At 40.3% G+C, this 25,782-nt stretch overlaps 2 protein-coding genes across 2 annotated transcripts in view; both read right to left on the bottom strand.

The window, feature by feature from the left end:
* Window positions 1-13,715, bottom strand: part of plxna3 (plexin A3) — an 89,912-nt gene extending 76,197 nt beyond the window's left edge. The window contains exon 1 of the mRNA XM_057829596.1: window positions 13,458-13,715. The gene's annotated coding sequence lies outside the window, so the exon portion shown is untranslated. The remainder of the gene's footprint in view (window positions 1-13,457) is intronic.
* Window positions 13,716-20,297: 6,582 nt separating this feature from the next.
* ptpn18 (protein tyrosine phosphatase non-receptor type 18) lies at window positions 20,298-24,636 on the bottom strand. The gene is made up of 5 exons (XM_057829633.1): window positions 24,443-24,636; window positions 23,368-23,443; window positions 23,022-23,167; window positions 22,194-22,268; window positions 20,298-21,720 (listed from the first exon to the last, which is right to left on the bottom strand). Exons 1-5 carry the CDS (start codon window positions 24,567-24,569, stop codon window positions 21,659-21,661), a joined length of 486 nt encoding a protein of 161 aa, XP_057685616.1. The 5' UTR covers window positions 24,570-24,636; the 3' UTR covers window positions 20,298-21,658.
* Window positions 24,637-25,782: the final 1,146 nt, after the last annotated feature.

Here is a 25,782-nt window from a genome sequence, read left to right on the forward strand (position 1 = left end):
CTTCAGTGAGTCTTGTGGTTGATGAATCTGAGAGTGAGATTTCTTTGATTTTTGCCGTCATTTCCGCCTTTTCCTTCGAACATTGCTGCCATCACTTCAGTCATACACTCTTATTATGTCTGCATCAGAGAACGGCTTTGTTTGGCCAACACTCACAACACTCTGAGTGAGAAATCCGTTGCAATCTGTTGTTGTGTCATAGATTCAACAATAACCTTGCTTGACTCTTGATATTACTGCTTCAACCTGTTAATTTCTTGCCTTCTCAATTCTGATTTAGGGGGAAATTTCTCTTCAAAAGAGCTGTGCTCTTCAACATGATGGCATTTCACATTTTCACTTTTTATCAGAGCAACTGTTTTACAGCATATTAAGCACATAGGTTTGGAACTTGCAGTTGGTAAAATGGACGCATATTTGTCAGTCCATTCCTCACTGAAAAGGTGATTTTCGTTGTCCACTTTTCTTCTCTTGGTCAACTTCAGCGTGACATTTTGTTAGATTCGGTTTTCCACTGGTGGCATGTAAACAAACAGATTGCAAAGTGCCATGTGCGACTCGTGTCTACACTGCTGCGGTCCGTTCACTCTAGCGAGCAGCATGCAGGCTGTCTCAGCCAATCAGCGCATCCACGCACACTCTCTCAGCCAATCAGTGCATCGTTGTCATAGAGATGACAACAGAAGTGGGAACATAGAAGATATTTGACTAAAAATGAAACAGAATTCAGTGATAGAATAGTAGCGTTTTTGTTGTTGTTTTTTTAATGTGCCATTTGCTCTGGGTCCACAAAGAGGTGTGCCGTGGTCCGGTCGTGGACCACGGTCCGCTAATTGAGGACAACTGGTATATACTGTATACTGTCTCAGAGTGTATACAGTATAAGGTACATGTATATCAGTATTTCTATATGTGGATTATACATGTTATGTATATGACAGATGTATACTTGATTTAAAAAAAAAAACTGCAAACAAGTGGAGACTGTAGAGTATGAATAACGCTACATTTACCTTACTTAACAGACTAATGAAACATTAGAATATGGTGGAAAACACTCAGGTACCTTAATAGATGTGCAAGTTACCCATGCTCTTGGCAAGTGCTTAGTGCAGGGGTGTCCAAACTTTTTGCAAAGGGGGCCAGATTTGGTGTGATAAAAATGTGTGTGTGTGTGGGGGGGGGGGGGGGGGGGGCGACCTTGGCTGACGTCCTTTAAGTATTTAAGCAAATTTTAGCAAGCCATTTGGTGTGTCCCATTTGCTTTATTATTTTTTTAAATTAATAATTCCAACAATCTTGCAACTAGCCTTTGTGGCGTTCTCTTTCATCTCTCGGGCTCATGCGAAATACAGCTGCTGTAAATTTAAACTAGCTTCAAGTTGCTTCAATTTCTCGCTACGTATCTTCCCTGTAATCTTGTTGTACACGTCAGCGTGTCTTGTTTGGTAATACTGCCTCACGTTAAACTCTTTAAAAACAGCGACTGTCTCTTTGCAAATGAGGCAGACACAGTTGTTGCGTATTTTAGTGAAGAAATAGTCTAATTTCCACCTATCTTTGAAGCGTCGGCCGTCGCAGTCAACTTTTTTTTTTTTATTGATTGTCGCCATTAGGGATGGGAATCGAAATCCGATTCCAATTCGGAACCGGTTCAGAGTGTTTCGAGGCCTCGACATCACAATGAAAAAGCCTTAACGATCCCTTTAACGATTCCTAAAGATGCGTATTGCGTCGTGACGTATCTTGTTGTCCAGACGCATTAAGTTTGATTACACTTCACCAGGAAAGAGTGTGAAAATGAAAGGTTCCGATGGGTAAGCACGAGCATTGCAGCCATAAACATAACAATGACAGCACGTATGTTCAAACACTCGAAAGTGTGTCTTCACTTCACGAGGAAAAATTACAACAAAGCGACTTGCAGTCATTGCAAGGTGGAGATAACTGCATCGGGAGGGAATATGACTGCGCTGTCCTCACAGAGAGGCTAAGACTCAGTCCTGGCTATACAGCTAGCTAAACTCCCAAATGACGATGCAGAAGACGTTGGTATAATTTGCTGACTTTATTCAACCATCACTTGAAGAGTGAAACTAAGAATAGAAATGAAACAAATCAATTTCGTCCCCAATAACAAACAGGTTTGCATCAACGTAAATCAGCATGATTAGCTGCTAATAACAGTAATAACAAATGGTTAGCATTCGTTCGCTAGCATTAGCACATCGTTCAAACCACTACACAACTGGATTTAAGTGTCCGATCTCTCACTCTCACTAACTCGCTCACTCGCTTGGATGCAGCATTTCTTCTTCGGGTGTAAGCGCGCTCTTCTTCACGTGAGCGCGTTCTTCATCGCGTGAGGAAGCGCAAGGGCGCCCCCACTTGAGCGTGTAAGCGGCACAAAAACTAAAAGGCATGCATTTCAATGTAATGGTAAATAATACACGTTAACCCAGCAGTCCCCAAACTGCGGCCCGCGGCCCAAATACGGCCCGCCTCCACATTTGGTCCGGCCATTTTGAAATTTTTTTTTTTCTCAATCGTGTTATTTATTTCCTGGCCTTTTCCTTGAAGAATTCAGAGAAGGTTATTTGGTTATTATCTATTTAATTAATAGTGTTATTATTATTATTATATTTTTTTTTTACATTTATGCACTTCTGCAATCGTCACACTTTTTCTGTTATAAACTGACCCCGGACCCTCATCAGAGAAGGGAAAAGTTTGGGGACCCCTGCTTTAACACATATTGCCAAAGGCAGAACAACAACCTATCTGCCAATATATACCAATATTTTTTATTTCTATTAGATAAATGTTTCAGTAAAATGTTACACATTCTTGTGTATTTGCCACTTATTGCCACAGTTAACATTGAAGCTTTGGGCCTCTTTTGATCTCGTTGTGAGTTTGTAAGGTTGTGACTTCTGATTAAACAAACTCGATGCCAATCAAAACATTTGTTCTTCTTTTCCCCCAAATTAGAATCGATAAGAGAATCGATAAAGAAACGAATCGTTAAGCAATATCGGAATCGGAAAAATCCTATCAATTCCCATCCCTAGTCGCCATTTTAGAAAATTGGGAGTAACGGGTCATACGGGGAAATGTTGCTTAGAGTGCTGCTGCCTTTTAGTGGGTAAATGAGGAGTACCATTTAGTGTGTAAACTACTTCATATGCTGGTAGCAGTACTGCTGACCAATTTATTAAGTCTGTGTGGGGGCCAGACGTTATTGATTTTATGACAGAGGCTGACGGCCGGATGAAATTTGACCACGGGCCGCATTTGGCCCCCGGGCCGGACTTTGGACATGTCTGGCTTAGTGGGTTGTTTTTGTCCTGTTTAGTCAGGATGGCATACGTCTCAATTTTCCATAAAGAACTTCAAATCGTGATTCGTCTGACTACAGAACAGTTTTACACTTTGTTAGACTCAAATGATATGGAGGTAGATTTGTGTCTTTATTATTCAATCAAAAAAAGGTTGCTTCAATCAAATAAAAAAATGCTTCAATCAAAATATATATTTTCAATCAAAGAAAACGTCTCTTCAATCAAAAAAATGTGTTTGAATGCAAAAATAAATTTGAAACTCAAAAAAATATATTTGAAAAATATTTTTCTTTGATTGAAATTTTTTTTTTTTTTGGATTTAGGTCAAGTTTTTTTTTTATTGAAACACCATTTTTGATTGAAGTCATGTAATCTTGCGTTGGGACCACATTTTGGCTAGGACATTTGTGTCCTTATTATTCAATCAAAAATTAAGTTGCTTCAAACAAAAAATATATATTTTCAAAAGAAAAATCACTTCAATCAAAAATTTTAAAAATATTCAATTGTAGAAAAAAAGGTTTGAATGTGAAAAAATATTTGAGACTCAGAAATTCGCATTTGAACACTTTATTTTTCATTCAAACTGTTTTCTTTGATTGAAGCAATCCTTTTTGTGTTTGAACCATATAAGGGGTAGGACATTTGTGTCAAAATCATTCAATCGCAATAAAAGTTGCTTTAATCAAAAAATTATTTTTAATCAAAGAAAAAAATCATTTGCAAAAATATATATTTTTTGAAAATATTTTTTTTAAAATTTGAAATATATATATTTTTTTATTGAAGTGTCACTTTTTTTGAAAAGCAAAAAGTTTTAAACTCTTTTTTTTTTTTCAAAGTGGAAAAAGTTTTGAACACACTTTTTTTTTTTTTGAAGTGGGAAAAGTTTTGAAGGCACTTTTTTTCGATTGAATCATTTTGACACAAAGATTCAACTTCAACGCTAGTTCCGGTGTGTTTGAGTGGCAGTTGATTGGGCCAATGGCATTAAAGTATGAAGCAAGAATAATGGCCATTGGCCACCAGGTCTCCATCCAGCCATCGGAGTCTCCTGGAGTCCAAGCCGATTATAGGGCACTGGTACGGGGGTGTAACATCGGCATTTCACCGGAGTACCCGCAACGGCACGTTGCCTTGTCGCGGCACACTGGTCGGACCCCGATATCACCCCCCAGGCGCGGTGGCCGGCTGTCGAGTGGACGGTCCGCGAATGACACGACACTCATTCAAAGTTGAAGTGATGGGGCTCCAGGCGTGGACGCCGGCGACTCGCCGGTAGTCCACTCTCTTACTGGGCAGGCTAGTGTCGGGCCACTCGCCGACCACTCTTGTACCGGCGCGTCGCGGACACTCCGGTTGGAACCGATTGCCAACCGTCACATCAGGGCAGCGGGTGAAGTTCGCCGTGTTGAATCACATTAAGCAGCAGGGCACCATACTCCGGTGAAATGCCGATGTTACACCCCCGTACCAGTGCTCTATATTCGGCTTGGACTCCAGGAGACTCCGAGGGCTGGATGGAGACCTGGTGGCCAATGGCCATTATTCTTGCTTCATACTTTTATGTCATTGGCGCAATCAGCTGCCACTCAAACACACCGGAACTAGCGTTGAAGTTGAATCTCTGTGTCAAAATGATTCAATCGAAAAAAAGTGCCTTCAAAACTTTTCCCACTTCAAAAAAAAAGTGTGTTCAAAACTTTTTCCACTTTGAAAAAAAAAAAAAAGTTTAAAACTTCTTGCTTTTCAAAAAAAGTGATACTTCAATAAAAAATATATATATTTCAAATGAAAAAATATATTTTCAAAAAATATATATTTTTGCAAATGATTTTTTTCTTTGATTAAAAATAGTTTTTTGATTAAAGCAACTTTTATTGCGATTGAATGATTTTGACACAAATGTCCTACCCCTAATATGGCTTGAATACAAAAAGGATTGCTTCAATCAAAGAAAACGGTTTGAATGAAAAATAAAGTGTTCAAATGCGAATTTCTGAGTCTCAAATATTTTTTCGCATTCAAACCTTTTTTTCTACGATTGAATTTTTAAAAATTTTGGATTGAAGTGATTTTTCTTTTGAAAATATTTTTTTTTTGTTTGAAGCGACTTAATTTTTGATTGAATAATAAAGACACAAATGTCCTAGCCAAAATGTGGTCCAAACGCAAAATGACATGACTTTAATCAAAAATGGTGTTTCAATTAAAAAAAACTTGACTTCAATCAAAAAAAAAATTTTCAATCAAAGAAAAATAGTTTTCAAATATATTTTTTTGAGTTTCAAATTAATTTTTGCATTCAAACACATTTTTTTTGATTGAAGAGACGTTTTCTTCGATTGAAAATATATATTTTGATTGAAGCAACTTTTTATTTGATTAAAGCAACATTTTTTTTGATTGAATAATAAAGACACAAATCTACCTCCATAAAATGACCCCTGGTCAAGAGAAAATACCTGTACTCCTGGGTCCTGTTTAGAAATGGCTTCTTCTTTGCGCTGTTAAGTTTGATCCAAGAACGGTGGATGGTACGGTGGATTGTGCTCATCGAAAATTATTCCTAGATCTACTGCTGAGCGCATTCTGTGATTTTGTTTACAATAGCAGTCCTGTTTGCAGTGCAGTGAGGTGTAAGGACCCGAAGATGAAATACATCCAGTCTGTATTTTTTGCCTTGCCACATATATGCAGGGACTTCTCTAGATTCTCTAAACCAGGGGTCCCCAAACTACGGCGCGCGGGCCGTAACATTTGGTCCGGCCACCAGTCCGCAGCCACATTGTGTCCGGCCCCCTGAACAAACAAAAAAAAAATTTTTTTTAATTTTTTTTTTTTAAATTTATTTAATAGTGTTATTTATTTCCTGGCTTTTTTGAGGGAAGAACCCAGAGAGGGATATTTGCAGGGGTGCACATAAGTGGTCCGCATGCGTACTGGACGTAGACAAACGCGCTGGCCCTCAACGGCTTCCTTACGCTTTTGCGTACCGATGGCTGACCACCGTATTTGCGGCGGACACGAGAAAATCACTTCTCAAAATGTCAAAGAGGCAGGCCCCACTGAGTAATTATTTCCGTGTTCCCCCACCCCCGTCAAAAGACAGACAGATGACAGAGATGTCACCGGAGCTACCGAAAAAAAGGACTTTTGCTGAAAAGTGGCAAATTATGCTCGCACGGAAATGTGGTACAAAATTTGCCGTGAGAATCCCAATGTCACTGATAAGAGCAGCGCATTTTATGTAGGGTCAAAGAATTTCAGAAATCCAAACTTTGAAAAGCACGAAAAAAACAGAACATGTGGCAATTATGCAAACTATCGATGTCAGACAGCACCCCACTCGCCCTATGGACAAGTGGCGGAATAAAGTTAATGAAGAACATCGCCATGCGCTTACAAACGTGTTTTTGCTCGCATTTCACAAAGCTAAACATGCACGTTCAATGAGCTCTTATGAGGAGGACATCCCACTTTTACAAAGGCTTGGAGTTAATGTGGGAACCGCATAATGCCCTTTATTTTGAATTAGTAGTGCTTTTATGTTTATTTCTTTACATTTCACTTCAAAGTAATGGTAATTTTGTTGTGCCAGTTGATGTTAATCAAGCATTAATTGTTAATATAATTAAATAAAGGTAATTGGCTCTAAGTAAAGCTTGTCATAATTTTATCGCATCAGGCGGGTCGGCTCCCAAGCTCAATGAGGACCAAGTCACATCTCCAGGTCCTCCTCTGAGAACCTGGGCAAAAAAAATATGTGCACCCCTGGTTATTTGGTTATTATCTATTTAATTAATAGTGTTATTATATTATATTATATTACATTATATTATATTCTCATTTTTATTTTGTTTACTTTTGTTCCGTGAACTTCGTGAAGAATCCAGAAAGGGTTATTTGATTGTGGCTTTCTGAAAAACAATACATTTAGGCACTCCTGCAATCGTCACACCTTTCCTGTTACAAACTGACCCCGGCCCTCATCAGAGAAGGTAAAGGTTATGCCATAGAACAGTATTGTTTGTTGCATTGCTTCTCGGTAAGATGCCATGGCGGTGTGTGGCGATGTTTTGTTCTCACTCAAACAAAAAGTATGAGTGGCCAAAGGATAGCAGGGCACGTAAATGGACATCTTTCGTTCGCACGAAGCGAATGAATTTCATGCCATCATCGAGTAGTGTTCTCTGCTGCAAACACTTCGAAGATGCCTGCTTCCTTAACCGGTCTGCTTATGATCAAGGATTTGCCAAAAAGTAATTTGTGTGTAATTTTTGGATAGATGACTGATGACTTTGTCAAAGCAGAGCTGCCAACTGTTGTGGAATGAACAGTATAAGCCAGCGACGTTAGCCGAGGCTATCCCTGATCATAGTTGTTGTTGCGTTCGCTATGTTAAGCGTGTTTAAATTGTGAGTCATCTACGATCTTGCCCGAAAGGGTTAATCCACTGTCAATCAGGAAAGGGGTGTGGATGTGCACATAAACGGGTCGGCGTCGCGTAATTCACGGTCACGTTGCAGCAAGAGACACACACCGCCGGTGAGTTTGTTTATTTATTTTTTATTTATCTGTATTTGTATTATGTATTTCCACCTTCATGCTTCAAGCATTGCATTGCATTTGTACAGTTCGCCGTTTCTTTCACGGTGATCGCTTTGAAGCCTTCTAGTTTGTGCTTCGCCGTTTCGCGAGAGCCGCTGACAGGTGACAAATGTTGCTTTTAATGTCTGGCAGCGAATCAGCGAACGCCTAGGCCACGCAGTGAATCATGGGAAATGTAGTCTCGGGACAACACTGAAGTGGTGCTTTGTAATCTGTTCGCTTGTGTGAAAAAACTACATTTCCTCATGCCATTAGACGCCACTTTGTTTTCTTATTGTTGCCACAATAAAGTGGAGAAAGCAATCGGCGACTGCGATATAGTGGATTTTATTTAGTTGTAATACGGGAGTTCACCAGTAGAATGTACGCATGTCATTTAGATGTGTTATTGTTTGAGCCATACTCCTTCACTAAAATAGAGAAAAGTTGTTCAGAGTCACTTGGCAAGACGTTGATTAAAGTTGTAAAAGCCAATAAAGGTGTCGTGTGGGTCACTCGGTCAAGATATAACAATGACTCATCTCCTTCTTTCCCCCCAATGTTTTTATATTATTATTTTATATGCACGAGAGCTGCCGGATCTGCCAAAATGAACATGAAGTCTGATTATTATTTTTTTAACAATGTCATCAGATAGACAAAAACATAAAATTGTGTGCAAATATCTGCATCTTCAAATCATGAAAATAATAACAGCCTATATCTTACCAATGTTGTAATCTCGATGGGTCTTGTATCCATTCCATGTCAGGAAGTCTAGGCACATTGCTTGCATCATGATTAGCGTCTGGCTAATGACATGAAATTCCAATCTCCTCTTCTTCCTCCAACTCTTCAAAAATTTGGATCTCCTCCCTTGCGCTTGATCTATCGCTTATATCGCTGTTTGAATCATTGTTTGAAGGGCTTTGTGTGGCGGCCGTATGTATGGAGGTGCCATCGCGTTCCCGGTGTGACGTATCACTTCCGGGTTCGTCCCCTTTCAGGCTCGAACTTTGGAAACGCGATTATTTTGTCAAAAATACAACATATAAATTATTTTTTCATGCTTTATTTGTTGGACAATGTTTAATTACTTTACTTGTGACCCTATTTGGCATGTGAAAAAATTACTTCACATTACTGCTTTAAACGTTTTGACTATTTTCTCATTCATTTGTTCACAAAGATTTGAACATCATCCCATATTTTCTTGTGAATGACTGAGAAAACTAGGGAAGATACGCAATTCATGGCAACAACCTGTTCCAAATTAGCTATTGTTTACCTGTGGGATGTTCCAAACAGGTGTTTTATAAGCATTCCTCAACTTCATCAGTCTTTTTGGCCACCAATCCCAGCTCTTTTAGAATGTGTTGCAGCTCTAAAAATTAAATTAATCATTAGATCAGTAAATTAAAATTAAAAAGATTATTTGCTAAAAACAATAAGGTTTATCAGTTTGAACATTAAATGCCATATCTTTTTAGTGAATTCAATTAATATAGGTGGAACATTTTCAAATAATTGTATTCCGTTTTTATTCATGCTAAACACAACGTCCAAACTTCAATGGAAATGGGATTGTATTTTTGTTTGGCGGTGAATTTGTCTTTTGGGTGGGGAAAAAAAGGTGGGAAACAGTGCAAAAAATGAAAATCAGACTACCTGGAAACTTTTTGGTATGGTCTGTTTTGATATACATTTTAAAGATGCAGAGCACTTCTTAAGCTACTCAAGCTTTATTCTACTTTCAAGTTCATGAAATCAAAGCATCACAGGTCATATCATGAAACAAAACAGATTCATCCCTTTTGGCTTTTCCTCTCAGCGAAACAGACAGTTTGCATGATAGATTTGGCACATAACTTTTTACACCAGATGCCCTTCCTGACATAACCAACAAGCGGGAATCGAACACAGCCATTAACACTGAAAGGTATATACAGGTTTCGGAGAAACATATGCTGCCATCCAAGCAGCATCTCTTTCATGGATGCCCTGCTTATTTCAGCAACACAATGCCTTACCACATTCTGCACGTGTTACAACAGCGTGGCTTCGTGGTTAAAAAGAGCGGGTACTAGATTAGCCTGATGGCATTACAGAGTCCAGAACCGTCTCCCCTTCAAAATGTGTGACGTGTTATGAAATATAAAATATGACAATGGACACCAAGGACTGTTGAATAGCTGAAGCTGTACATCAAGAAAAAATTGGGAAAGAAGTCCACCTACAAAGCTTCGACAATTAATGTCCTCAGTTTCCAAACATTCATTAAAAGTTGCTTAAAGAAAAGGGGGTATAACACGGTGGTAAACAGATCCTATTCAAGCCATAAAAGTTAATGATTATTTTCTAAAAACAAGAGGGTTTATCATTTTGAACATGAAATATCATGTTTTTGTAGTGTATTCAATTAAATACAGGTGGAACATGATTTGAAAATCACTGCATTCTGTTTTCATTGATGTTTTACACAACATCCCAACTTCACTGGAATTGGGGTTGCATTACAAAAAGAAGATACAGAAGTTTTCTATGTACGTCTACTGTATACCGTATTACTGTCTAGTTAGTAGAAGCGCAATTTTAATTGTTCTGCCTGCCATTGTGCATTGCTGGCATAGGTAAACAAAACAACATCATTTTATCGTTTCTTGCAGCACAGCCAACCCAAAGATCTTTAACATGACACTAATCATTAAGAACAGCCACATTTAATAGCCCCACCAACAGACGAGCAAACAAGACCCTATCATTGTCATTTCATTGATCAATCAGCTCACTGATTGTCAGTGTGTGGTGTGCAACACAATATGTCTATATACATCTACATCATTGAAGTTGACCTTGAGGGATTCTTTCATTGTAATACAATAAATGTATACATTCAACTCTTTGGAACAATGCTTCCAGCACCCCAGAGGGGCTGGAGCCTTTCCCAGCTGACCTGTGGCGAAAGGTGGACTACATCCTGAACTGGTCAGCAGTAGAGCTGGGAATCTTTGGGCACCTAACGATTCGATTACGATTACGATTCAGAGGCTCCGATTCGATTATAAAACGATTATTGATGCACCCCACTCCTTTTTTTTTTTTTTTTTTTTTTTTTTTTTAAATTTGTTTTGTACATTAGTTCCAAAATTGTTCAAAAATCCTCTCAGGCTAAACCACTACTATTTCAGTATCAAGTTAACATATAGCAGTAAACAAATATACAAAAATAAGAGTAAATAAAAAACTCCAGTCCCCATTCTATATCAGCAGCTTTAAACTACTTTGAATTAATTTAATGTTGTGAATCAACCGTTAAAGTTGTTAAAATTGCTCCTGTTATTCCATAATTTCTCTTTTGTCTACTTTCAACATGTAAAAGTTTTTAAACTATTTTAAAGATAGATTCAAGTCAATATTTTACCGATTTAGGAGTATTTTAGATAGAAAGTTAATTAGGTTCGCTTGGAAGGTTCGCAACAACAGCCTTGCAGGGAAGTGTACTGCTTTAAGATGGCGGCCGTTACTAACGCCCGCATCTAGTTTTTTGTAAATGTGCTGGTAACGATACCGAAGCTATAATGCATCTAGTCCTATATAAATGATATCTACCGTAACATAATGTGGCTCGTAGCAGCTTTTCGGCAGCAGTCAGGTATGTTGTTGTTGTTGTTGTTTTTTTTTATCTCTAGTGGCATGAGTTGAGCTAGAGCCGTGAGTTGAGCATTGGCGTTACCCGAGGGGCCGGGTAATGAGAAGCATGATGTTTAGCTACTCTTGCTCCGTCCCTAATTGCGTACCGAAGACCGCGCGGCACGCTGAGTGTGTCGTACTTCTGCTTTACTTGGCATATTTCAATAATCGGAATTTGGATGTTTGTGAATCGTTCTCGAATCTTCCACGGCCGAATCGCGAATAATCTAAGAATCGGAAATTTTGCACACCTCTAGTCAGCAGCCAGTCGCAAGGCTTATACAGAAACCAACAAGCCTCACATTCACAACATCACTGTGGGAACGAAAGTCACATTTCCGAGGTCATGCAAATGTACCACTACATGATCGGTAACTCCATAATACACTTTTAAAAAATGCAAATTAAAAAAAAATTCATTACCACTAACTTGACACCAGTAACACTGACTCCGATATTGATCATTATTCATGATAACACAATAACGTGATAGCGTCCATTACACAAGTTCCCACTAAAGATAATCCATCTACTTCCTATTCCTCATTAGGATCATTGGTGAGCTGTAGCCAATCCCAGCTGACTTTGGACAAAGGGCAGGGCAAACGCTGAACTGGTCACCAGGGACCATATAGATGCCAATGTCAGCACACATAGAGACTTTTTCCCCCCCAATTAATTTAGCTTGATTTTTTTTTTTTTTAGGTATGTTAAAAGGAAACAATCCACAAATTACTCACAGGAATGCCAGAGTCCAGATTCAAACTCAAAGCTCTCTGGATCTTCAAAAATCTGAGGCAAACTTGTCTGCCACTCATCCACCATGCTGCCCACCAAGACCAAAAACGATCCATTTATACATAAACTGTAAATCACTGTTGAATTCATGGGTTGCTTTCAGTCAGGCCAACCTTATTGAAACGGAGAGCTACATCATTCCATCATTAGTATCACTGTTTGTTTACATGTGCCCCGTGATTGGCTAGCGACCAGTCCAGGATATACCTTACCAGATCTCCCACGACACAAATGAGAGGATAAGTGGGATACAAAATGGATGAACGGACGCATGGATCAAAAGGGAGATGGCTTTCCCGAGAGCTCAGTGGATCGCTGATGCCCTCCGATGACGTCAGATGAGATCAGTCACTTTTATCGATTATCACGCAGTCAACAGTTTGACTGAATGATCTATCGGATAATCGGAGACTCCTTCAGAGAGCAATCCGCTTTCATTCAACACTTCAATCCGATGTGACGTGCCATTATTGATCGCTGATAAGCTGCAACACTCCTCTCCCCTCCACCACCAGCACATGGAAGTGGAATGACAAACATGGACCAAGCCCCCCACCCCTCCAATCCTTCGTCTCCCCCTTTGTTCTTCTTTAATGGATCAGTGTCTGGAGTCCCTCTGCTTGGAGGACACCCCCCCACTCCCCAACACACACACGTATCTCCTCCCCTTTTATCCCAACACACGGACTCTAGCACAGGCATTAATGGCCTCTTCAACCTCCTCCCTTCTTTAGAGGTAAGGAAGGGGGATGGGGGGTACCCCGTCCCCCAGCAGGCACGAGTACACCAACGTTCCGCATGTCTTCTTGGGTCAAAGCGAGCAGCCACACCTGAGTTGATAACTCCCTTGCATTCAAACCATAGGAGACAGCCCCCCCACCCCACGCGATCCAATGGGGGGAGTAAAAAGGCGCACAAAAACACAGCACGAGAAGAGCGTGGATGCGCGTGTAGAAGCGGGACACCGTTTTATCTCGCACCCCCCCCCCCCTTCCATTTTTTCGCAACCCTGCCACCAACATGGGCAAGCGGCCATACCTGGGAGCAGACAGGCGTTGGGGGCGGTGGGGTCCGGTTAGCTCGTGAATCCAAAGTGTCTCGTGTCGCCTTCTCGTCTCATGAAGGCTGCACGAGACCAGCCGGTACTGGAGGATGTGGACTGCTAAAATGCACCTCGACTACTGCTACCGGTACCGACGACAGCAGGGTTGATAATCCGGAGGAGAAAGCTAGTGAGAGGCAGCCCACCGCTTGTTCACACTCAACCTGCTTTGGCTCGGCTCGACTGAGTGTGTGTATGTGTGCGAGTGTGAGTGTGTGTGCGACACCCCCCCCCCCCCTCAATCTGGACCATAACACCCATTGCCAATGCTAGGGGGGTTGAATTTATTTGAGGAGTCCTTTCTAATAACATACCGGTTGGGTTTTCGCAAATAAATATGAACTCCTGCTCTTAATTTTATTTTAATTCCTACGATTACATTTTACGCCAAACAGCATTTAAAATGACTCAGAACGACACGTTCCCTGCAGAGAATCACCCCCGAAATGCTCCAAAATGGTACACTCCATCCAGAATCTGCTGTTTTTCTCCTCTTTAAGCAGATGTGGAGAGAGGGAGCGAGAAAGAGAGTGAGAGATTGGTGCAGCACTTGGAATGGAGAAAAGCAACATGGACGACAAACACATACACACATATTTTACACTAGTATGAAGGGAGAAAATGGATGGGAGGCACACACAGGTTCAAAGTAAATTTACTAAAAAAGAAAAAAATGTTGTGAATGCTAACACGCATTGAAATATGTCCTAGCAATTCCTATGCAGCATGTTTAAAAAAAAAAAAAAAAAAAAAACTAGTGGCTCTGAGCAAGGTATAGGTTTCACACACTGTCAAAATGCAAAGGGGAAAAAACTGAAAAAAGCTCCAATTCCTCACAACCCTGGACAGGATAAGCAGTACAGAAAATGGATGGTTTTTTTTGTTTTTGTTTTTTTTAATAGGAAAACTCCTGTTGTTCATATCTGATGCCCAATCAAATACCTGCATTAACAACCTGGCATCCTGCCTCAATATTTAAAGCAATAAACAACATCAAGGATAAATGACCTTCATGTGAAAGAAATAGGTATGTCCCCGATCCAATCACGTGATTGGAAATCGGACCTATCGCACCATTTTACAGAGGATCGGAATCGGGGAAAAGGATCCGGTTTTTAAAGCAACACTTTACAACTGTTCAGTTTGGTCAATGTTAGCGACACCAGTGGACAAAAGCGGTAGTGAAACTGCGTTTCCCTTGCCTGGCACCGCTACACTATTCTCCCTGTATTTTTCAAACACTGTGAGAAGAGTCTGACACCCATCCAGAGGTTAATTTGTGCCGGATCCTGCCGGAACAAGATCCGCCACCTCTTGATTTTGGCCTTCCTGTGTTCCGTGACTTATTTGGGCAGATCCGGCACCTCTTGTGTGTAGACAATAATAATAATATGTGCAGCGGCGATTTCCGTGGCTCGTTCGTCGTCGCTCCTACGTCCGGTTCTTCCTTCAGGGAGGTGGTGCAGTGTATAAAAACACAGAGACACCTCGGATGGCTGTTGCATGGAGACTTTTATTAACTAAACAAAAAGCAGCGGGGCACAGTCAGAAAGTCAACAACGCGCCCTCACGCAACTCTCCTTTTCGCTCTCTCTCTCACCTTTATGCTCGCCCACTTCTTCTTCTACGCCAAATTGGCAATGCCGGTCACACTGAAACGGGACAGCAGCCACTTGGGGATGCCGGTAACAATGTTGTTCATAAAAAATTAACGTCATTTGAAAGAGTCTGAGATTTGTTGATACACTGAAAATTTGGACCAACAAATCACGCCCCCGACATAAAAACAAACAAAAAAACTTTGGAAATTTGCGGCATCTGGGGAGCAAGCAGCCAGGATCAAATGGTATTTCAACATGCCAAAAAGAGATAAGAAGATGAGAAAATTTATTGTCCTTTTTCAAAAAGAAGGAAGATGGTTCAAAACGAGTCAGGAAAGCTACACCGGAGCAAAGGGCGGGAACCGTGACATCAGCTCGCTGACGGAATGATTCAGAAAGAGAGGAGAGCGCACTGAGTGGAGAAGAATGTGGGACATCCACTGACAGGTCAGGTATGGAATGCACAACTGTTTGGACAGCAGCTCAGTTCAAGGTGAATGCAATAAAGTAGGCAGCACCCTTTTGAATTATTTTCAATTTATTTGCATACATGGGCCTATAGACCCTACTCACATGACATCACAACCACGCCTCCGCGCCATATTGTCCGTCAACTCGTCGTGTTGACGCATTACCGCTACGTAAATTCCTCCTACTATGGCGTGTTTTTCTGCTCGTTAACATTAATAATCAAAATGGTGAAGGCGTGTGTGGCGGTTGGTCGCAATAACAGAGAAGATAGACGGAGAGACTTGAAGTTCTACCGTATTCCGAGAGACCCGGAGAGGAGAGCGAGATGGACTGCTGCAATTCGACGAGAAAACTGGGCTCCAAACGATTACCACAGATTATGTAGTAGTCATTTTATATCTGGTAAGATGCATTTAATATATATTTAGAGGGTTTTGGGCTGACAACCACAATTATGATCATTGCGAGGCTAATCGCCGACAACATACAGTTTCAAATTCAAGATGCTTATTTCTTCCACCATCATTACATTTTGAATAATATTTAGCTAGTACCAAGTGAAAGAAGCTGGCCTTGTCTACGGATCATAAGTTAAACAGGTGTGTCCAATCCTTTTGCAAAGGGGGCCAGATTTGGTGTGGTAAAAATGCAGGGGGCTACCTTGGCTGATTTACATAGAACAATATATTTAAACAAATTTTAGCAAGCCCTTCTGTGTGTCACATTTGCTTTATTATTTTTTTAAATTCATAATTTCAACAGTCTCGTCTTTGTGGTGTTCTCTTTCGACACTCGGGCTTTTGCGAAATACTGCTGCTGTGAAATTAAACTAGCTTCAAGTTGCTATAATTTCTCGCTGCGTATCTTCCCTGTAATGTTGTCGTACATGTCAGCGTGTCTTGTTCGGTAATATCATTATCGCGTCACATCGAACTCTTTGAAAACAGTGACTGTCTTTTTGCAAATGAGGCAGACACAGTTGTTGCATGTTTTATTGAAGAAATAGTCCAATATCCACCTATCCTTGAAGCGTCGGCCATCGCAGTCAACTTTTTTTTTATTGATTGTCGCCATTTTAGAAAATTGGAAGTAAAGGGTCACACGGGGTAATGTTGCTTAGAGTGCTGCTCTTAAAGTTTTTCAAACTTTCGTGAGAATAGGCTGATTTTGTGTGGACAAGATAGTTGTAGATATCAGGGTAGCAGATGTCAGGCAGAGAGGGCGAAGACAGCGGGTCGAAAAATATCGATTTAGGCATCAAATATGGATCTGGCAAATGGATAGACTGAAGCTTTTCCACATAACGCCTTTTATGCAACGCATCCAATGAGTTTACAGCGTCTGAAAGCACCGGGGCTTCCATGAATTGCACTATAAATTGCACGACAAATTGAAACCATTGAGAATACGGATAAACAATGACTGACAATACGGCGGCCGGATACAGCGACACGTCATTCTGTGACGTTGGTGAGTAGGGTCTATACAATAATTACAACTGTGTTATTGGAATCAATTATTTTAGAAGTATAATGAATTAACGGATAAATATGTTTGTAAACCACAGGCTGATACATTTAGTGATGAGGCCCTAGCCATGTATAAATCATCTTGTCATGTTATATCGTAATTAATACACGGCAAATGACCAATCAGAGAGCTTCCTCAAACCCACCTGTTATTATAATAAATAATGATAATGGGAGGTTTGTTATTTATTGTAACCTATGATTTTTAAAAAAATGTTTTACATGTTAGACCTGTTGAGAATCTATTTGGTGACTGTGTACTATAAGTCCCACCTGTGGTTATGTGGGCAATTGCCCGTGCTGTGCAGAGTATAGCCTAAATAATCATAAATTATTGTCATAACATTTATACCACGCATATCTGAAATTGATGCTTGTAAGTCTCACAGCATGGCAAGTGGGCATTTGTGTGTTGTTTTGAGCACCATTTTCTGCGTACGTTCTGGGAGCTGTGCCCGTCTCATCATCCCTGCACTGTCCATTGTACTTTGCGCACCTTATGATTTACAAATTAAGCACTGGAGCCACCTCCTTGTTGGCCTCTCGAGCCAGAACGAAATCATCCGTGCAATCAGATTTGTGTGACGTGTTCTTAACGACCAACGTCACTATTGCGCGTTAGAAGTTGTTTCCATAACAACAAAGATGGCAAACGGGAGGGTCGAGAATATGTTGCAATCCGCAGTAAATTCATTTTTAAATAACAAAAAACAAATCGAGTCGCTAAAACCAACAGTCTGTCTCACGCTAGCCATGTTGAATAAACTTCTCAGCTCTCCTCGTATGTTTATTCCCTCGCGCTAGAGTTTCTTGTCGCTTTATCAACGGCACGCCCACCTGTCGCTGATTGGTCCACTCTGCTGTATGTTTGCTGTGGCTTGCTCCGCCCTGGGAATTTGATCCGCCGAACGGTCGCCAGACTGTATAGCTGGAACAGCGGTGAGTGGTGTACCAGGCAAGCGTTTCCCATGAGGACCAGCGCACACCCGAACAGTGTCGTAAAATCAACAATGAATCAAAAATCCATCTCCTGGTCGCCTGCAGATAGATTAAACAACATTTCTGCTTCCAGCTGCTGTGTGAAGGACGACTAGTAATAAGTTAATGAATCCAGTTGTGGCTAAACAATAGCATATGACGGTTAGCAACCGTGTGGCAAACCCCTCCACCCTAACCTAACTCGTCAGCGCTGATGAGTTTGGTTGACAAGGGTGGGGCGGTGTGTCACGCCAACGAGTGAAAGCCGGGCCAATTTTTATTCTCTCTATCCTGGTAGCCTCTCTTTTTTTACTCCTCAGACAAAACTTTGTGTCTCTTGTTGCTCTGCCATCTTTGCAGTATTCACGCGAAAGCGTTCACATCGACCTCCGTCTTCATAATAAATGGGGTAAGGGGGAGGTGACATATGCAGTGAAGCAGTAAACACATTTGTAGTTTTTTTTTTGTGGCAGGGTTCCTGCCCCCTTCCTCAAAGTTAAGTTGTGCCGGTGAAAGTGATACAGAGCCCCTCAAGATATAAAAGAGGTGTTATTCAACTAGTTTTCAGTAGACATATTATCACAAATGTTACGAAAATATTTTGTAAAGGTTGAAAAGCTACCTAGTGTTGCTTTAATAAATAAATAAATAAATAAATATTTTTTTAAGGGCTAAAAATGAACAAAATAATCCAGAAATTCAATTGCATTGCCATAAGAAAAAAGACATACACGTTTTATACTCCACAAAACTCCTGGAAAAAGTGGAAGAGGAAGTACTGTAAACTGTACAGTATTGTAAAATGTTTGGAACTTTTGTTCAAAAAAAAAAAAAAAAAAAAAAAAATTAAAACACTTTTTTTTACGGTATTGGACTCGGTATCGCCAGATTGTCAAAATCAAGTGACCCGGACTCTGACTCTGGTGCAAAAATATGCAATTGGAACACCCCTAGAAAGAAGGTTAGACAAAGTGTTTAATTATGCAAATCACACATTTCCTAGACCTCTGATAATAGAACAAATAATGTTCAAACACACAAAAACTGACACCACTTGTGAGCGCAGCCATTGTGGGACAAATGTGATCCGCACATACTGCAGATAAACACACGTCCTAAAGTTTCTTTACCTATGCAATCAGTCTTTGTCTTTCTCCTTTCTCCGTCTGAAACTCTAATGTTGTCTGCTTCACTTCCTAGATCCATTATAGCTTGTTTTCCCAATAGCTAGCTGCGTCAGGGGTGTATTTAGGGGGGGGACTGGTTCCGCGACCGCACTGATGATGCGCAGAGCTCTAATAGAGTGTATAAGTGTCAAGATTTTGTTGATAGCACCATCGAACCCTTCAGCCAATTGGACCATCATCACGAGGGGCCCATGAAAGTGTGGATCCTGTTGAAGGGCCAGCAAAAGTGTGAAAGGGCCCAGAATTTTTTCAGGAAAATGAAATTCTGTGTCTTCAATTTATCAAACCAGATTCCCTCCGGTTGGTTGCGCATGGTCAATGTCTTGTTCATCTTTTTAACTTTGTCATACAGTTAAAACCTAACATTAGTCCTGTCCTGCCATACCCTTGTCTTGCCCTCTTGGATGTCTTTCGTCATTAATGGTAGCCAATGAGTTAATGACAATTTTGTTGTGAATCACAGTACTTTACTCTATTGGAGCAACAGAAAATGCATTATTGCAAAGCTAGGACCAACCGTGTGAGTCAGCTGAAACAGTGCAAAACATTAATTCCATCACATCTGGCAAAGGTATCAGCATTTCTGCCAACACATATGTCATTGATGCTAAAATACTGAAATGAACATCGCGAAGTATCATGCTTCTTTTAACGCTTTATAGTGAATTTAATACTTCTTTAATACTTCCACTTCTTTGTTATAGTGCAAAATTGCTTATTTATGCTATTGTTTCTATTGTTGACAAACTACAGTGATTCCCACCTTTACTAAATACTCTCCATTGCTGCTGCTTGAGTAGGCCTACTGACAATGCCTAGGAACTTGTCCTTAAAGACATTTGAATTTGAGCCTACTCTCCTCCAGAACCATCTTTGGGGTCCAAACCCTTATTACTTAATCTGGAACATAACCCAGTCTGTTATAGTAGGAGAAGCAGGATACACTCATACAAATAAGAGACTGGTCACCAGTCAATGTCAGGGTAAATATAAACAAAAGGACGGATCGTCAGTCATTGTTAGGGCACATACAAACAAACAAGCATTCACGCCAAAGGCCTCACTAAAGCTAAAATGCCTGGATATTTTTGGAAGCTGAGATTTCAACCGGAAACCTCTTGACTGTAATGAGGGCATGGAAACCATGACTCCATCATCTTGTCCAGATCCAAACTGCCATACCCTTATTTCAAAGTAGAATGCTGACTACGGCATATCTTGGGTCACCCCTTGTGTTGCCACTATGGGCCAAAGACTACATAACTAACTAGTCTTTATTTATCAACAAATAGTAACATTTGTGTCTGTATGTGTGCGTGATCCAATTACTATGACGACAGTCTTCCTCATCAGTGGAGTCTGATTGGTCACATGGTTGCAGGGTGTGAGCCAGCAGAACCAGAAACATTCCTCAGCAGAGGCCCGGGCCTAAAATAACGTCTGCTGACTTTTAAGGTTTGAACATCGAAGCCTGTAATCATTCCACCACTTCTTCCTCTGTCATTTTCTTCACTTGATGTTTTCATCTTTTTCCACTTTCACACACACGCACGCACGCGCACACCCTGACGCACGCACAGGCACTCACTTACAAGCAGGCAAGCTGAGAGGGAAGGAAAGAGGGAAGGAGACAAAAAAGATGGCCAGGAAAAAAGAACCACAGATGAGGAATGTCTGCCTCGGTGGCTGGAAGAAGCAGGAAATGACATCGTGTCAAGAACCACCACTTCCTGGATTTAGGCTGGACAATGGTGATGATGAGGCTGTTGCCATGGTTACCAATGAGCTTCGCTCTGACCTGATTGTTTAAAAAAAAAAAACAACAAGAAGGAGGGGAAACTTGAAAGGGAAGCTGCTCTGTTGCCTAGCAACAAGCTCTCCTTTCTAAATCACATCATCACGTGAAATTGAATCACTCATCGCTCGTTTTGCCAATCTCACTTTTTCTTCCCTCTACTTTTATGTTTATGCTGCAGCTCATTCCCAAACTTAGACACTAAATACAGTATGTGGTGGTCTAGACAGCTACATGCTAACCTTCTAAACACTCTTCACTATGATTGCTAACATGCAAAATGCTCCACTATGAAAGGCTCAGGGCCCTTGTGGTATGATTAGGATCAGAGGGTGTCAAAATTGTCTGTCAACTTTGGGCCTGTGAAGCCCTTTGAGACATTTGTTCAAATTAAGGACTGCATAAATGACTGTGACTTGATTTATGGTCATTATACAGTTACTAAACTATGACTAATATTCCTCCTCAAAATGTATTGTTTCAGAAAACTTTTATACAAATGTTTTTATTTTAAACAAGAGTAAAGGTACATAATACAAAGTGCAAACACGTCCTGTTGGGTCTGGTAGACACCTGTTATGTCCAAGCAGGAGGTGGTGGTCTGGGTCCTCTTGGCTTCTGAACCCGGTAATTATATTCTGAAACAGAATCCGAATTAAAACACCATACCATTAATTAATTGAAATCTGAAATGTTTACTTTACAACACTACACCCTGTATTAGAGTTTATTGCATCGTATAGTATATCTGTAGTGCAGTAATCTTTTCATATTCAAATTTCACCTTTTTCCTTGTTCATTTGTTACCTCTTTCCTCCCTTCCTTCATTGTCTTTTCTTTCCTTGCTCTTCTCTTTTCTTCCTATACTATGTCATTTCCAAGTTCACTTGTCATCTCTTTCTGTCGTCGTGTGTCTTTTTCCTTGCTCACTCGTCACCACTTTCCTTACGTATGTTCTTGTTTCCTAGTTTATTTGTCACGGTTTTTTCCCTTCTTTATGTTCTATCCTTGTTGACTTGTCACTTCCTAATTCACTTATCACGTCATCCGTCACTCATTTGTCTCTATTTTTCTAACTAGTTTGGAAACCATTTGTAGAATATCCACTGACCAAGGCTATCACGCACAGACTTGTTGGAAATTTCCGTCACTGAGGTAGAAACCTCTTCGTAATCGTTGTGCGTGCCTGGAAGGAGAGAAATATGCATAGTTATTATTATTTTCAATTTTATTATTATATCCTATTTTGGGGGGAAAAAACCTGCAGATAGTAGTTTAAGTGGTGTGAAAAAAATGAAAATTGAGGAAAGTATGGAGAACCAGGAGTGTCAAAATTAAATAATAAATACACAACTAAATGAATAATAAAATGTGTCATTAAAATGTTATTTATGTAACGTTTTACTTATTTAAAGGGACTAAACAGGATTTTTTTTTTTTTTTTTGTTAACTTAAAATACTGCTCCATGCATACTCCACCGATGCTCTGATAAGTACACAGAGCCCTGACATTTTAACTGAGACTGCCCGTTCAATACTTCGGGTTGACGACTCAGGGCGAACATGCGCCTGTGCACATCCAAACGCATCCCCGTGGCAGCAGCGGGGTTTCGCCGCCTAGTCTCCGCTTGGCAAAAACACTTTTCTAATCCACTTACATTAGCCACTTAAGACTTATTAGCTACTAACTGTTTCACGTTTCTGGTGCTGATTTGATGGGCCAAACGTTCGTTGCTTCATGTTCGTGCTCATACAATCATGCATGCTATGCACGAGCTTAACAGAGGCCGCAGTTACGCTTTAGACCAGAGGTGGCAGTCGCAAGTAAATATGTCAAACTATTTTAGGGGCAAATTGCCCCCATTTAGGAGCAGTCTCTTGAGCCCTGTAGTGAAAATGAACCCTTGCTCAAAATGTTTCTAGGTGAGTTGCTCATTACCTGATACAGACTCCAAACTAGCGCCAGACGATAATTCTGCTAAACCTGCAGAGCTCCAGGCGCCCTCTGAGGGTCCGACCATACTGTACAATGGCAATGTTGTCACTAATGGATCGTTGTCATAGTGATGAGAGCCATATGAAGTTCTGGAGGACATTCAATCATTCAAAGAAATAAAGAAATGACCAGTGAACAAACAAATTGGAAAAATTGGCATAGAATGAAGAACATAAGGAAGCAAGCAAACATGAAAAGGAAAGAAGAACAGAAGGTAGGAGAGCGGTGACACGTGAACCAGGAAAGAATGTAAAGAAGGACGCTAGAATTGGATGGACATAGAGCCTACCTGTTTTCAGACGGTGGGTACTTTTGTTTAGGCTTGTTGACCACAGCGTACGTCACGTTACTCATTATGCCACTCACTATCCAGGGAGAGGACAGGTCATCAATGCTAATGCAAAGGTACTGTATCATCACCAGCGCAAACTAGCATAACTTTGGGTCCCCAAGTCATGCCTTCCCTGTTCCTCTCCCCCTGTCCACTTTTTCTCTCTCTAGCTTAAAACTTACTTCTTTCTTTCTCCACCAATTGTCTTTTTATCATTTATTGTAAATCTTTTGTCATTTAATTTTCATCCATACTTTATGTTTTTTCCTTGTACACTTGTCCCTTTCCCCCCTGTGCGTTCTTTTTTTCCTTGTCGACTTTTTTTCAGCTTTCCTTCCTTCTTTTTCCATATTCATCCCCTTTTCTTCCTTACTGCATGATCTTCTCTCCTTGTTCACTTGTCACCTATTTCCTTTTTTGGTCGTTTTTATGTCCTCATGTTCATGTTTACTTGTTCTCTTATATCTTTCTCTCACTGTTCCCTTTTTCTTACCTCTCAATTCACACCCAGTTCACTTGTCACCTCTTTTCTTCCCTTGGTGCTTCTTTCCTTGGTTACTTTTCGCTACTTTCCTTCCATCCTTATGTTCCCTTTTTCATTGTTTACTAGTCACTTCTTACCTTTCTCTTATGTTTTCTTGTCACTGCTTTACTTGACCACTAGTCACTTCCTTCCTTATCGCCTTCTTTCTTAACTCTCCACCGTGTTCTCTGGTCACCTATTTATTTGTTCGTATCACATTTTTCCTTCTTTCCTTGTTTGTCACCTTTTTCCTTCATCACTAATCACCTCTTGTTTTTATTGGGTTATTCTTGCCTTTAGTTTTTGTTTCACCTCCTCCCTTCTTTATCTTTTATGCATTTTCTTTGCCACCTCTTTCCTGCTGTTCTAACATTTTCCTATTTCTTGGTCATGTTCTTGTCACCATTGTCCTTCCTTCCTTGTTTACTTCTCACATCTGTCATTAGTCTCTTGTCATCTTTTCAAATCACTCATAAACAGAAAACAAAAGGAAAAAAAGGAAAAGCAAACCTGTTAGTTGACTGTATTCTCCATTCGCATTGTAAAGATTAAAAGTGAGGTGAATTTCTTTCCAACGGTCCGATTTGCTTAGAGGAAGTATTGCTTCCTCTTTTTTGGGTGATGTCACCTTGTACATTTTGCTTTCACGCCTGTCATCCAATCAGCGATTGTCAAACATAATGTTTCACACAACCCTTGTCATGTGACAGTCAGAGGGCAGCTGGTCTGTGTAACCTTGGTAACTGGCACGCCGAAGAGCACGCACACACAAGTGGGTGTTATATCACTGAAGCACATGATGCCTCATTTAATCATTAATATTTATCACGACACACACTGCATTGTGGATAACATTAGGTAAAAGATTCATATGAACTGTGTTCTGCTCAGCTACCAATCGGGGATCGATTGTTGTTAGTGTAATGGTAGTGTTGTGGTAGTTTGGATCTTATAATAATTTGGGTTCTTTTTCTTACAATTGTGAAGATAAGTGGCACAGGTGAATAAATAAATGAATTCATGAATGTTATCGTAAGCGCGAAACACCATTAAAATTTGGCATTGGTAGTGGCAAGCACAAACAAATAAGACAACGATGCAATTTGCTGACACTTTTTTTCTTTCCTTCTCCAATATGGCGGACCACACGGACAAAGTGGCTCAGACTCCCCTCATAGACAGTTGTTTTTAGATACCAATCAGTTAGATTAGCTCAAGAAATTTTAGGCCTTTCAAATGACCATTTATGCTTTTGGTTTCACATGAAGAGGAAAGATGTGCACTGCATGCTGAATTGTAGCTGTCATTATTATTTTAACCAAATAAAGACAACACTTGTGAATATAAAAGTTCTGAAGCGGCAATTTAACCTACTGTAAGATCTTTTAGCAAAGGGTATGTTCTTTTAGTTTTCTACTGATTTGTATTCAAATGCAATAATGTTTTTTTTAGAGTGAACAACGGAATGTCTGTGTGTCTTTTATTTATTTCAGTCCTCCGTCAAGCAATTTTCAAATGAAGACAATATTTAAAGAGGGATTCAGTTACTGAGTACTGAACATGTACTTTATGACGTCACACAACCGTTTTTTTCAGGTGACTCCAACCAACTGAAAAACAATGAGCGCTCCCTGCTTGCTGTAATGGTCAATTGGCTTTTACTTGTGTTGGACTGTATACAATAAAATATTTTTACCCTCTAGGTCAGGGGTGGGCAAACCAGTCCTCAAGGGCCACAGTGGGTCCTGTTCATCATTCCAACTGATTCAGCACAGACAGTTTAACCAATGAAGATTTAGAGGAAACAAGAAGCACCTGACTGACATCAACTATTTGCACTTGTGAGAAAG

Source organism: Corythoichthys intestinalis, chromosome 2 (assembly GCF_030265065.1).
Source record: "Corythoichthys intestinalis isolate RoL2023-P3 chromosome 2, ASM3026506v1, whole genome shotgun sequence".
Lineage (NCBI taxonomy): Eukaryota > Metazoa > Chordata > Actinopteri > Syngnathiformes > Syngnathidae > Corythoichthys > Corythoichthys intestinalis.